Source organism: Phycodurus eques, chromosome 1, assembly GCF_024500275.1.
Source record: "Phycodurus eques isolate BA_2022a chromosome 1, UOR_Pequ_1.1, whole genome shotgun sequence".
Classification (NCBI taxonomy): domain Eukaryota; kingdom Metazoa; phylum Chordata; class Actinopteri; order Syngnathiformes; family Syngnathidae; genus Phycodurus; species Phycodurus eques.
The window spans coordinates 29,501,276-29,515,912 of record NC_084525.1 but is presented as its reverse complement, the minus strand read 5'-3'; the positions used below and the strand labels follow the sequence as shown (position 1 = coordinate 29,515,912).

Genomic DNA, 14,637 nt, shown 5'->3' with positions numbered 1-14,637 from the left:
GTACATGAGAAGAGAGTAGTCACAGGAAGTTACGTGAGGTCATATTTCAAGGCTCAATAAAGCCTCACTTATCACACTTAAGGCAAACTTTTAGTTTTTGTCATATTGTTTTTTTTTTTAATTATCATTGTTTGTGTAACTCAGAGCGGCACGGTGGGCGACTGGTTAGAGCGTCTGCCTCACAGTTCTGAGGACCGGGGTTCAATCCCCGGGCCCGCCTGTGTGGACTTTGCATGTTCTCCCCAAGCCTGCGTGGGTTTTCTCCAGGCACTCCGGTTTCCTCCCACATCCCAAAAACATGCATGGTAGGTTAATTGACAACTCTAAATTGCCCGTAAGTGTGAATGTGAGTGCAAATGGTTGTTTGTTTATATGTGCCCTGCGATTGGCTGGCAACCAGTTCAGGGTGTACCCTGCCTCCTGCCCGATGATAGCTGGGATAGGCCCCAGCACTCCCTTGACCCTTGTGAGGATAAGCGGCTCAGAAAATGGATGGATGTTTAACTCAACATTTGAGGTAAGCATGTTAAAAACTATTGCCTGTAGAGTTAATAAAAGTTTTTGGATGGTGACAGTTTGACCCCGAAACTGAGTGTTATTGTTGAATTATTTTTAGACGTTACAGAACAAATTATGTTGCAATTGAGTTATACATCTAATAAAATTTCTTTCAAATTGGAGAAATCGTGACATTGATTTGATAGTGTCTGGTTCCTGATCGTGTTTGGTTCGATAACTGGTGGAAAGCAACTAACTAACATTGTTGATTTTAATTTCGAGAGAGTCTCAAACAAGGCTGTTGTGTTTAACGTGTTTATTTTGTAAAATTCCACCATAAAATAGTACAGAAGCGTCAACAGACCACCCAAATATTCCAAAAAGAAAACACAATGGACAAATAAAAGAAACTACGTCTACAAAATGTCCCTGCCAAACAGATTGGGAATCAGTGGGGAAAATCCTGCTCATAATTCATTTGTGCTCCTTGAGAAAATGTCCTTTGTATCAATCCTCAAATGTTATGTCCTTTTTGTCCCGCCACCCCAACCCCACTGCACATAATTATAACCAAAAGCCTCAGAGTTATTGCATGACTCCAAAGAAATACCCCTCTGATGTTCTTTGTGTGTCACAGCTAATTAAAGTGGGAACAAAATGCTGGCAAAGGAGAAGAAGAAGTAGAAGAAGAAAAAGAAGAAGAAGAAGAAGAAGAAGGACTTTTTCATAATGTTGCTTCTCCAAGTGAACTTCAACCCTCCAAGGACTCACTTGGAACGATGAATTCGGCCACAAGGAACAGTGTGGTAAATATTGTACAACATACTTGATATACTTCTAATGTGTCATGTAGAAAAATGTATTGTGTGTGGCTGTAATGCACAACAGATGTAGGGGAAGATCAAAATCAAGATCTTGCTCACAACAAAACTACATGTTGTATAAACATCTACAAAATAGGGTTGATTTGTCATTTTTCCCAGCACAGACAAAACCACATATTCGCGTTAAACTCTCCAGTAAACGGCTTATCTGGCTGGAAGAGAACCTCTTCTAGCGCTGAGCAAAGTAGAACTTGTAACAGATTTGCCGGGCCATTCTCGATTAGAGTCACATTCATAGAACAAAAAACATTACACATAGATGCATTTCACATCTCAGAGGAAGAGCATGACATTTTCATACAGATCAAATTGCTCTAAATGAACAGAATTCTGCTATAAATCAGTTGAGAGTCAACACACCTGGGGGCAACAAGACATTTTACACAGCAAATGATTCATTTTACATGTTTAGATTATACACATTAGCAAATTCGAATTTGCAGTGCTGTCCTCAACATGACGAGTCTGTATAAAAACAGAGGCAGTGGACTTCATTATTTCATTGGACTTCCAACTCAATAAATATATAATTTTTCAACAAGTAGCCCATTTAATTGTGTTTGCCTAGAACATGTAGTCACTCAGATATTCACATTTCTAATAATGTCAATTTTTATTTTTTTGGGGAACACCCTGTAAATGATTTAGAATGCACGTTTGGTGTGCGGAAGTCTCATCTTTTAGTGACTGTCCGACACGCGGCTTAGTTGATAGCATCACAGTTTACAGGCATAGCTAGGCAAATAAAGTAAATAAATCCTCAACTCTTTATTTAAAATAGAAATTAATATCACAGTCCTTTTTGTACAACACATTTAAAAGCAAGGACATTTCGATTTGAAATTCTATACAGCAAAGACAAACCCAGTGCAAAGAGAACATTTCATACTTCAATTTCCCCTTCACAGAATCACGCATGAGATCTATATACAGTATAATACACAGTTAAAGTCTACATCAAATCAGGCGTTCCAAAAGTCACACGTGCTAGCGAGCCAACTATTTTAAAAAGAGAGAGCTTTAGATGTCACATTTTCGTCTTTGTATTATGGGATGTGAAGCCAGACAGCAAAATAAAGGAAGCTCATTCTGGGATATAATGATGCATTCTTTGTATACTGATCTTACATCATGTATTAGCATGAGCACCGAGGGCCAATGTGGACAGTGTGGTTTACAGACCATGAACAAAACATGGCAATAATCACTGGCCTTGTATTAGCTGTACTTCCATGTCTTTGTTGTACTACTTTCACATTGTGGTCAATTCTGGCCTGTGCTCAAAAAGAAAAAAGTAAAAAAAAAAATAATAATCCCAGAGCTGATTGTGATCTTGGAATTCGAAGGTTTCCATGATCTACAGAGTGAGGCCTAAAGCCCCATCTTTTTTTGTTACATACAGCTAAACAAGAGACATGTTTGCAACGTCTACTGATTAAAAGGAAAGACTTCCTAATCCGCACAAGGGTCATGTTTGCCAAGCGAAATGTTGGCATGAAGTGAGGAAATAAGGAATATATCACGATCCCGCTCAGGAACAAACTTAAAGCCATCTTGTAAAAATTCCGAATAGTTTGTGGGAGACCTCAGTGGTCCGCCCCGGCTTTTGTGGCGAAGGCTTTCCCGGAAACACGCACATGGAGGTTGGATCGAGTTCTCCCATTATCCGCCTTTTCTCCTGAGTTTGGCCTTCATGCGGCCATTAAATAAGCGCCTTCCATTCATCTAAACCTCATCACCACAAGGTATTTAACTTGACCTTGCTAAATGTCCTCCAGTTTAATGATTAAGTCTTCCAGTTAATTAGTTGTACACTTCATTGCGGCATTGTCACAGCACCTAAATGATAAATTTATACAAACACATTTGTATTAGTAAGTCCGCATATTGTAGTAGAAATTGAGTGACAAAAACAAAAACAAAACAAAACAAAAAAAATTCTGCTTTTTCCAAAGTAAATATTTAATGAAATATACATCCCAAAAACCGGACCACCTTGTTGTTAACTAGAAACATAGCTAGCATATTTTAGCTAAGGAATGCATTCTAATTTTAAACATTTCCTGACGAGAGTAACTTCTTTACCAGTTATCTTTTTTAAACTGGCACATTTTTCATGTTCCTATTATAATAGGGACCACAGGGGTAAAAGAGTTGACTCAATGTGTGAGCACAAGACAACACCTCGACAGTTAAGATGAATCCGAACCAGACTCAGGTTCATCCACAAATGAATGTGTTAGCCCGTGATACAGGCGCTGTAATAGACAGCACTGCTAGCATCAGAAAGAACAGATATAAGAGGGCTGACTCCTTCTTCACAGCTGCCATCCCGGTCAGAGCTGCTAACACCCCCGCTACCACACCAGACCAGGACCTTGGACCCGACCCCGCCTTGTCCATAGGCCTCCTCTCGGTTCCTCGCCGCAGTATTCACGTACTGTTCCAATTCATGCCTGTCCACCTCAGACCAGAATTCAGCAGATGAGGACGGTCCCAAATGACCAGCTGAGTCTGTGTTGGCTTGGTCTGCTATACGCACAGGGTGGAGGAAAGATGAGCAGGAAGGGGTGGTGGTCTCAGGAGGAGGTGAAAGCTGGCCCAAGTGAGTCGGGGTGAAATTGGAGGCTGCACTGCCATACATTTGGCCGTAGTAGCTGAGAGGAACTGAGCCTTGGTGAGGTTTAACCGTCTCATGGAGGCTGATTGAGGACTGGGGATAAGACACTGAGTCATGGGGAGGTGGTGGGCATTTCATGGGACTCCTCAAGGCAATATGGCGACCTGATGTTTGCGCCGGGTTCATACGAGAACTGTTGGAAAGAACCGGGCTCATGCTAGAAGCCATGTTTGATTCTACTGAGGACATTCTGGGATTCCGACCTGCAGTCAAAGTGTTCACAGCCACATTCATTCCTGGACTCGGGTTCTGTGTGGCTGCACCATGCATGGGGTTGTGGTGGTTGCCATAGTGATGGCTGTAATGCGGATTATGGTGGTGAGGGTGATGGTAGCTGTTCCAGCCTCCCATCCCTGTGTCCTCCTGTGCATGCTGGGGGAAGAAGACTGATTCACCAGCCCCGTTTTCCAGAACATCCAGAGGGGACATCTCTGGGGTGGGGAGGCCATAGCTCTCCAGATCCTGATGGCCCGGTGCCTGAAGGTCCCTGAAGTGGCCCAGAGAGGGCAGCAAGTGGTGGGTGTGGTGGTGGTGGTGAGGCAAATTTCCGTAAGGAGAGCTTCCTGGACCACTTTCTCCACCCAGGGGGACGATGCCAGGACCCATCCCATGACTCTGGGCTAAACTGTGAAGCAAGAGCACCGGTTCGACACGCTTTAGTTTCTTGGTGGTCTTTTTGCGGCGAGGGCGGTACTTGTAGTTTGGGTGATCCTGCAGGTGCTGAAGGCGCAGACGCTCCGCTTCCTCCACAAATGGACGCTTCTCTGTAGGATTCAACGCCTTCCATGACTGGCCTGATGGACATGGAGAGTACAAGGTTAAAATTGGTTGTATTATGGATATGCAGAATGACAAGTCTTTGGTTTGGTTGAGTGACCAGAACACTAGTTAAGGTTTCGGGAAAGATGGTGGTTTGGCTTTTGTAAAAATGCACTCTAGAAAAGAGACGTGGAGCAAAAAAAATAAAACAATATTTATGTGTGGATTAAATTGTTATCTAATTGGCAAAATCAGCTGTTTTTGTTGACCCTCTCATCCGCTCTCTTGCCATTAGGCTATTTGTCATCTGATTTCCTCCTTGGCACGCTCATAAAAATACTCAGACCTGCTTTAACTTTCACAAAGTACCCACACTAGACAACCACAAGTGTAATCTTGAGCACTACCTGTAGCATCACAGTCTACGTGCACACAATCATAGCGTAGATTAGCCACTCGACCTTGATTTAAATTACTACACAATGGGGTCATGAGCTAATTAGCTTAGCTGATGGTTGGTAATAATTCATACAGTATAGTTGTATTATTGTGATGATATTCCCCTGAATCATTGTCACTCTGTTGTCTACTTTACGGTAAATTGATTCAATTTACGATTGTACAACCCCACAAAGCAACTGAACCAAACAGGTACAAGTTGTTCAAAGGCAGACCTAAAGACATTAAGATTAGGATTTTCTCTCAATAAGGAAGCCTCTGTCACATGGCTAGAGCTGTAATAAAAAACAAAATTTTTTTTGCTGATTGTGGTAGTATTTTTCAGTGGTGTAAAACTGCACTACATCATACTATGAACCAGGGGTGTGGACTCGAGTCACGACTTGCACTCGAGTCATGAATTTGGTGACTTTAGAACCGACAAAATGTCACACGACTTGCAACTCGACTTGGACTTGAACAGCAATGACTCGTGACTTCACTCGGATTCAAACTCATTGACTTGAAGAGACTTTTTCTTTACCTAAGTATTGAGAAATGAATACCTTGCAGCTAGCTCCCTCTCAATAGTTCAACATGCCAATGTTTATTTTATTAAATAAACATCTTGCAATACCCTCTCAATAGTTCGGTATGTCAACATTTACTTTATTACAGTAATGTCAGAATGATGTAGTCTGAAAGTTGATGTTTTCAACAGTTACCATTCTGATAGAAGTGTTCAACCATACCAAAGCTTAATTGGAGCTTATTTCTTTCAACAGTTATCACTCTGTTGGGCACATTCATGTTGAGGAATTCACCAGGAGGTGACACTACCTAAAGTAATGGTTTTATAGGGAAAAGAGCCCAAAGAATTGCAACATAAGTCAACAATAAATGTGGCGGCGGCATAAGGTACACATTACACGAAGTAATGGTAACATACACAAAAACGTCAACGCCAAATAACGTAACAATAAGGAAGTTAATTATTGGAAAACAAAATCCACATTGCATTGTGGGAATCAAACTTCACGTATGCTTCAGCATTAGCAGCTAGCTTTGTGAGCAATTACGCAAATAGTTACTCGGTGGGCCGGACGTGCACTGTCTAGGCATCCTTTTCATTACAATGTGGTTTAGTCAGTGTAGTGTTCTCAAGAATCAGTCTCGTATTTCTTTTTCGTTCACTGTATTTACTGATCAGCACAGAGTTAGCATCTCTTCGACATGAAGCTACATTCTTCTTCATGTCCTTATCTTTGTCTTCGCCTCTTTTTGACGTAATATTTTTATGCAGTGGCGCCTAGTGTTCTAAGATACCACAGTTGGATAAAATTGTGCCTTTATAATAAGATGACAAACTTGCGTTCCTCCTTTTTTTAATTAAAGGTCCCATATTTTGGCTATTTACACCTCCATATAGTGACTCTCTAACATGGACTTAATATAAAAGCAAAAATTTCATTTGAAAAAAACATCTTGGTTTTGTCATACGAGTTTCCCGAAAAGGCCCCTCTGACATCTACTTCTGTTTGACCCAGTTTTATATCCGTTTTGTCCATATTTGTCGAAGAACCCCCCCAGCCACCTTTCCTCTGATTGGTTACATCCATGTAAAAGACCCAGTTGTGAGACCACACGTTTGAAAGGGAAGACGCAGCTCTTCGCTAGTGACCGAGATAAGCTCGAGAAATTCGAATGACCAGATTTCAGGCTTCTCGGCAGAAAAACGTCTGGAACTCAGGAATGCGTGGACGATTTTAATTCATATTTCACGTTTACTGAGGCACCATAGAGACAATATTACATCCCGAATACTAGAGAAAGTTGGTTTGGCGAAATATGTCACCTTGAATGCCTTATGTTTTTGATAATCACAAGAAATGCCAAGTTTAAACTGAAATTTGTATTTATTTTTATTTGTGCTTGAAATTGCCTCACTAGAAATCTTTCCTGTTATGGTATGGTACAATGTGAATTTAAGAAAGATAATGTTGATTATCTAAAAGAGGAAACTAATTGGTTGTTCATTATTAAGTGAAATGTCTCATTTTCTCTTGTGTATTCATAATTGCATCTTTAACCAAACAAAAATATACTTTATCCAACTACTTGATTATTCGATAGAATTGTCAGTAGTATACTCGATTATTAATTGCAGCACTACTGGATGCAAATTCTTATTGATGACAAGTCTGTTTAATTTCACTTCAGAAATAAAGTGAAAAAAAGTACCGTATGTCATAGCATAGTATTTTCATAGAATAACTGAAAACGGTTCTGAAGGGGCAAAGATTAAGCCTCCCTACCTATACAAAGACCTATACAAAGTCTGCATCACTGCAGATGCTGCACCGATCCACCTGTCAATCTCCTGTTCCATTCTTCCCTCACTCGAGAACAAGAGTCCAAGATACTTGAACTCCTCGACTTGGGGCAGGATCGCATCCCCGACCTGGAGAGGGCACGCCACCCTTTTCCGACTGAGGACCATGGACTCAGATTTGGAGGTGTTGATTCTCATCCCAGCCGCTTCAAACTGCTCCAGTGAGAGTTGGCGATCACGGCTTGATGAAGCCAACAGAACCACATCATCTGCAAAACGCCGAGATGTAATACTGAGGCCACCAAACCGGACACCCTCTACACCTCGGCTGCGCCTAGAAATTCTGTCCATAAAAGTTATGAGCAGAATCGGTGGCGGAGTCCATTCCTCCCCGGAAAGGAGTCCGACTTACTGCCGGCAATGCGGACCAAACTCTGAGACCGGTCGTACAGGGACCGAACAGCCCGTATCAGGAGGTTCGGTACCCCATACTTCCAAAGCACCCCCCCACAGGACTCTCCGAGGGACACGGTCGAACGCCTTCTCCAAATCCACAAAACACATGTAGACTGGTTGGGCAATCTCCCATGCACCCTCAAGGACTCTGCCGAGGGTGCAGAGCTGGTCCACTGTTCCACGGCCAGGACAAAACCACACTGGTCCTCCTGAATCTGAGAGTCGACTTCCCGATGGAACCTCCTCTCCAGCACCCCTGAATAGACCATACTAGGGAGGCTGAGGAGTGTGATCCCCCTGTAGTTGGGACACCCCCCTCTGGAGGGGGGACCACCACCCTGTCTGCCAATCCAGAGGCACTGTCCCCGATGTCCATGCGATGTTGCAGAAGCGTGTCAACCAGTACAGCCCCACAACATCCAGAGCCTTTAGGAACTCTGGGCAAATCTCACCCACCCCCGGGGCCTTGCCACCGAGGAGCTTTTTAACCCCCTCGGTGACCTGAAGCCCAGAGGTAGGAGAGCCCACCTCAGAGAACCCAGACTCTGCTTCCTCATGGGAAGGCGTGTCACCGGAATTGAGTGGGTCTTCGAAGTATTCTCCCCACCGGTTCACAACGTCCCGAGTCGAGGTCAGCAGCACCTCATCCCCACTATACACAGTGTTGATGGTGCACTGCTTCCCTCTCCTGAGACGCCGGATGGTGGACCAGCATTTCCTCGAAGCCGTCCGGAAGTCTTTGGCCATGGCCTCACCAAACTCCTCCCATGCTTGAGTTTTTGCTTCAGCGATCACCGAAGCTGCATTCCACTTGGCCAGCCAGTACCCATCAGCTGCCTCAGGAGACCCACCGGCCAAACAGGCCCGATAGGACTCCTTCTTCAGCGTGACGGGATCCCTCACCATTGGTGTCCACCAACGGGTTCGGGGATTGCCGCCACGACAGGCACCGACCACCTTACGGCCAGAGCGTCGGTCGGCTGCCTCAGTAATGGAGGCACGGAACATGGTCCACTCGGACTCAATGTCCCACACCTCCCCCGGAATATGAGCAAAGTTCTGTCGGAGGTGGGAGTTGAAACTCCTTCTGAGAGGGGATTTTGCCGGATGTTCCCAGCAGATCCTCACAATGTGTTTGGGCCTGCCAGGTCGGACCGCCATCTTCCCCACGATCGGAGCCAACTCACCACCAGGTCGTGATCGGTTGACAGCTCCGCCCCTCTCGTCACCCGAGTGAATGCCGTTCGGGTTCTGAACGGGGGGTTTGCGTTCCTCCCAATCACACCCTTCCAGGTCTCACTGTGATTGCCCACGTGAGCATTGAAGTCCCCCAGCAGAACAATGGTGTCCCCAGCGGGAGCGCTCTCCAGCACCCCCTCTAAGGACTCCAAAAAGGGTGGGTCCTCTAGACTGATGTTTGGTGCATAGGCACAAACAACAGTCAGGACCCATCCCCCCACCCGAAGGCGGAAGAAGGCTACTCTCTCGTCCACCGGGGTGAACCCCAACGTACAGGCACCGAACCGGGGGGCAATAAGTATTCCCACACCTGCTTGGCGCCTCTCACCATGGGCAACTCCAGAGTGGAAGAGAGTCCAACCCCTCTCAAGAGGAAGGGTACCAAAGCCCAAGCAGTGTGTGGAGGCGAGTCCGACAATATCTAGTCGGAACTTCTCGAGCCAGCTCGGGATACTTCCCTGCCAGAGAGGTGACATTCCACGTCCCTAGAGCCAGTTTCTGTAGCCGGGGATCGGATTGCCAAGGTCCCTGCCTTCGGCCACAGCCCAGCTCGCACTGCACCCGACCCCTATAGCCCCTCCCCCAGCAAGTGAGCCCATGGGAAATATCATATATAATAAATATATAAGTATATAATGTATTGATTTAAAATGTAAATATTATGAATATTATTATTTTGTCTTTAAAATGACTCGAAAGGGGATTTGAGGGTAAATTATTTGTGACTTGCCAAGCAATGACTTGGTCCTGCCTCTGCAAAGAACTGTTATTATACTTTGACTCTGTATCAGCTACAGCAGGTTCCCAAAATATGGGAAAAGGCTGTCATTAATAACTTTATTGTTAAATTAATACCACAAAACTATACGGTTTTATTACTTTTCCGAAGGTAAAATATATTATTTCACTCTTGCATTGGATGTCATTACAATGATGCATGAGTACCTAATGAAGTGGCTTGTCCTTTTTTATTTTATAAGTATTTTATTGATATCCAAACAACATATCAATGCAACAGTTTAAACGTACTGTAACACACTTTGGTGTATTCAGAAAAATTGTCAATGTAAATGTTTTTTCAAACGTTTTACAGTAAGATTGCCCAATTGCTACCACAACAGACGTTATACATGCACTGTATAATGGACATGCAATGTCAGCGCTATTCGTCTGCTGTTAGGAAATCCTACAATTACTATTTCCATCCATCCATCCATTATCTGAGCCACTTATCCTCACTAGGGTCGCATGGGGCAGGAGGCGGGGTACACCCTGCACTGGTTGCCAGCCAATCGCAGGGCACATATAAAACAAACAACCATCCGCACTCACATTCACACCTATGGGCAATTTAGAGTCCTCAATTAACCTACCATACACGTTTTTGGGATGTGGGAAGAAACGAGTGGCCGGAGAAAACCCACGCAGGCACGGGGAGAACATGCAATCTCCACACAGGCGGCGCCGGGGATTGAACCCCGGTCCTCAAATCTATGAGCAGATGCTCTAACCGGTAATATACAAAATACAGCAGTGCGAAAAGGAAAATGATCTTTGAGAGTTAAAATTGAAGCAATAAGTAAAATTTTAAAAATGTTTACACATTTGAACTTAGTATTTGAGTTATTTCAAAAGTTATTTTATGTTTCTCATATCAAGAGAAGTCATACAGTATGTATAATTTTAAGTAAGGTGCCAATAGGGATTCCTTCATTGATATGTTAGCTTTAAATGAAGGATGATGATGAATGATTGAACGCTATTGCAAATGACCCACTCTCACGAAGGTGACACCCAACTGCGCGCCATATTTCATATGGCGTCCCAACGCCAGCAGAGTTCCAGTTTGCAGCAGTTTTGCGGTCACTTTGGATCAAGCCCTTGGCATTTATGACATAATGAGTACATGGACACTCCACAAAGTTAATTGATGCTCGCTGCGACGTCTCGGGCTCTTTGCAAGATGAGGAACCTACAAAAACATCTTTAGAATGATAGCTGATTACGTAAATATATATTGTTGAACTCTTTCCACTCGCATTGCTTTATAGATAATATATGCATGGAGTCCACACAGTCTGCGTGTTGTTTTTCATTCCGTTTTAATGCACGATACAAATGTCTCCAGTTTACCATGATGAACATGCAGATTTGCAACATCATCTAAAGATGTCTAAGTAAACTGTATGTTCTACGGTATTTGATAAATGCTAAATCCATTACGATGCAGCAAAATTACACTACGATGATAGCAGCAATATGCATGTAGACATAAAAATACATGCATTTTACAGTGACAGGAACCTGCCTCTCTAAAACCTACACGGGATGGAACCCTGATCGATCAATGTCCTTGATAATAACACTTGTATGTGTCCTACAATATACTGTTTTACAACATCAAAATGAGTGCTGAAATGACTGAAAAAGATGTAGTGTAAGATCACTAAATTGTCACTATTAGTCAAATTTTAAAGGCTGTCAAATTGAATGGCAAATCTTTTAAAAGAACTCTCCGGAGTTGATATTTGTCTTACCAAGCATCTTGCTGAGCACAGCGTTGTGCAGGTCTGGGTTCTGCAAGGCCAGTCGTTTCCTCTCATCTTTGGCCCACACCATGAAGGCATTCATGGGCCTACGAATCCTCTGCTCGCCCCCTGCAACCTTCCCATTGCCCGAGCCTCCTGCCAGATCCGGACTCTGGCCCCCTTCCGTGGGAAGGCCTCTGGGCTCTGTTCTCCTGGGGCCTCCGTGGTCACTGGGAGAGCTGCAGTCTCCAGAGATGTTGTGCTCAAAACCCATTTCAAGATCAGAAGCAGGACTTGGGGTCCTTGAGGCCCACGGGGGGCTCACGAGTGACACCTGGTCGGGATGCAGCAGAGCCCCCCGAGACAAACTGGGCTCGGTTAAATTCATTCCAGAACTGGGCTTGCTCTTTGCTTTGAATTTAGTCCAAGTGGAATTCTGCAAACGTCTGTCTCAGTTTGTTGGGTTGCAAAGTTTCAGGGAAACGCACACACTCTTTCGAATGAAGGGAAGACGGATCAGGAGAGTGTGAAGGATTTGGACCACAAATCCTGAGTACAAACATAGAGATCCAATAGGGGCGGGACAATGGGACAGAAACCAAAATATTCCTCAGAAGATATTCCACAAAGTCTCTGCTTTTCCCAATGCCTTTGTTTTGGAGAGACTGGTTTGCTGGTTCTGCTCAGTCTGACTCACTGGCTCGCATCTGTTCTTCCTGCTAGGAACTTTGAGAACTTGTGGCCGGAGTTCGCCGACCCACGCTGAGCATATATAAATGCACACACACACACACACACACACACACACACACACACACACAGACACACACACACCCAAGGCCAATGACAAGCACTCATAGATGTAAATTTAACCAATGAGATGCCAGGCAACTGAGCGGGAGGGTGTGTGTGTGTCTGTGTGTGTGTGTGTGGGTGGGTGGGTGTGTGGGTGAGAGAGAGAGAGAGAGAGAGAGAGAGCGAGAGAGAGAGAGAGGAAATGATGGCGGTTACCGAGGAGGAAAGAGGGGGAGGCAACGTTTTTAGGACCACCAGTACCCCCGCTCTCTGACCCACCTCCCCACGCCCTGCTTTTCTCCATCCCTCACGCACGCATACACACACACACACACACACACGTACAAACACACACACACAGACATGCACTACCCGCTGTACAGGGGAGATGTAATCAGAGAGGTTCCATTGTTTCTGCCCAACCGAGAATTGACCGTCTCTCACACACTTCCCAATACACAGATCCAAGACAAATGTGCAAAAGTGCAAACGCACCCGCACATGCACTCACAGATGTGTGTGCTTGCAGCCGAACCTGTCAAATGCCTTCGAAGTTGCACGATTTGGAATTCGGCCAACACTTATGCCACAGAAATATGTATGTAAAAAAGCCAGAACTTCACAGATTCTGTCATAAGAAACAACCACTCGTGCTTTTGCTTGAACTTTGCGTGTGTGTGCGTGTGTGTTTATATCCCCACAGAAAGGTACAAGTGACGGGAAACACATCAAGTGTCATCCAAACGGCAGATAAGAATGTTGGACTGTTACTTAAAACACTGCCTGTACACTTAATAAAGGTTTTATGATGGCAACAGTTCGACCCTGAAACATCCATATCCTTTATAGCCAGTCTTGTATAAAGTACTGTACCTGAAAGTGAAACTTGAGTAAAAGTACAAGTACTGTATCTTAAAAGAAAATAACTTTGTCAGACGTTAAAGTCATCGGTAGAATATTAGGTTGGAGTCCCCGGCCCGTCATGTGTGGAGTTTGCATGTTCTCCCCGTGCCTGAGTGGGTTTTCTCCAGGCATCCCAAAACCCGGTTTCCTCCCACATCCCAAAAACATCCATGAATTGGAGACTCCAAATTGCCCGTAGGTGTGAATGTGAGTGCGAATGGTTGTTTGTTTGTATGTGCCCTGCAATTGGCTGGCCACCAGTTCAGGGTGTACCCCGCCTCCTGCCCGATGATAGCTGTGATAGGCTCCAGCACGCCCGTGACCCTAGTGAGGAGAAGCGGCTCAGAAAATGGATGGATGGATGGATGAATTGTGTCAGTAGGAGAGGAAGCTGGAGTACCCACAGAAAGCCTGCGCAAGCACAGGGAGAACATACAAACTTCACAGGAAGGCCGCAGGTGAGATTCAAGCCCAGAATGTCAGTATACTGTCTATGAGGCAGACATAATAACCATTAGTTCACCATGGTAACTCGAATCTGGAGCACATTCATTCTATTTCCATTTAATCCTATGGGAATAGTTTTTTTGTTTTGTTTTTTAAACCCAAACAAATCAGACTTCGACCAGACGTTTGACCTTAGAAGTTCTCCATGACTGAATCATTCATGCATTCTGTATGCTAGCATGAATCGACAGTGTGTTTCCCCCAACTGCAATGATTAGTTAGAGACTTGAGTATAATAACAACAGGGGTTATTATGGTAGCGATTTGTAGATGGCATTTTCACTTACGTATGGTGCATCCTCCCGTGTCTCTGTCATTGGCTCACAATCGAGCAAGAATATAATGATAAAGACTGCCTTCGTGTAAGTCTACCGACAATGTTGTTTCTAGGGGGGCATAAAAACATACAATGTCTCTGCTACAGTGTCGCTGATGACGCTACTGCTGGGTCAAGGTTTCCTTCAAACATCGTTGGAGGTCAAGTGGACAGCAAAACAGCAGTGGAGACCTAAGAAAGGCTTCGCTGCTACAAATCCGCTGAGATGAAAGTATCAAACCACCTGTCCTGCAAGCGTAAACATGTTATTTTAGACGTGCGTCTTCTGTAGCCAGTCAGAT

The 14,637-nt window shown here is 44.3% G+C and overlaps 1 protein-coding gene across 1 annotated transcript; it reads right to left on the bottom strand.

The window, feature by feature from the left end:
* Positions 1 to 835: 835 nt before the first annotated feature.
* sox18 (SRY-box transcription factor 18) lies at positions 836 to 12,581 on the bottom strand. Its single transcript, XM_061699291.1, has 2 exons — positions 11,824 to 12,581; positions 836 to 4,856 (listed from the first exon to the last, which is right to left on the bottom strand). The coding sequence occupies exons 1-2, from the start codon at positions 12,200 to 12,202 to the stop codon at positions 3,622 to 3,624; spliced, it is 1,614 nt and encodes a 537-aa protein (XP_061555275.1). The 5' UTR covers positions 12,203 to 12,581; the 3' UTR covers positions 836 to 3,621.
* Between the last annotated feature and the right edge of the window lie 2,056 nt (positions 12,582 to 14,637).

Excerpts from the sequence above, each read along its gene's own strand:
- sox18 (XM_061699291.1), bottom strand. The coding sequence starts at position 12,202 with ATGAATTTAACCGAGCCCAGTTTGTCTCGGGGGGCTCTGCTGCATCCC. Across the intron at positions 4,857-11,823 it reads TGTGCTCAGCAAGATGCTTG|GCCAGTCATGGAAGGCGTTG; the intron begins GTAAGACAAATA and ends CATGTCCATCAG.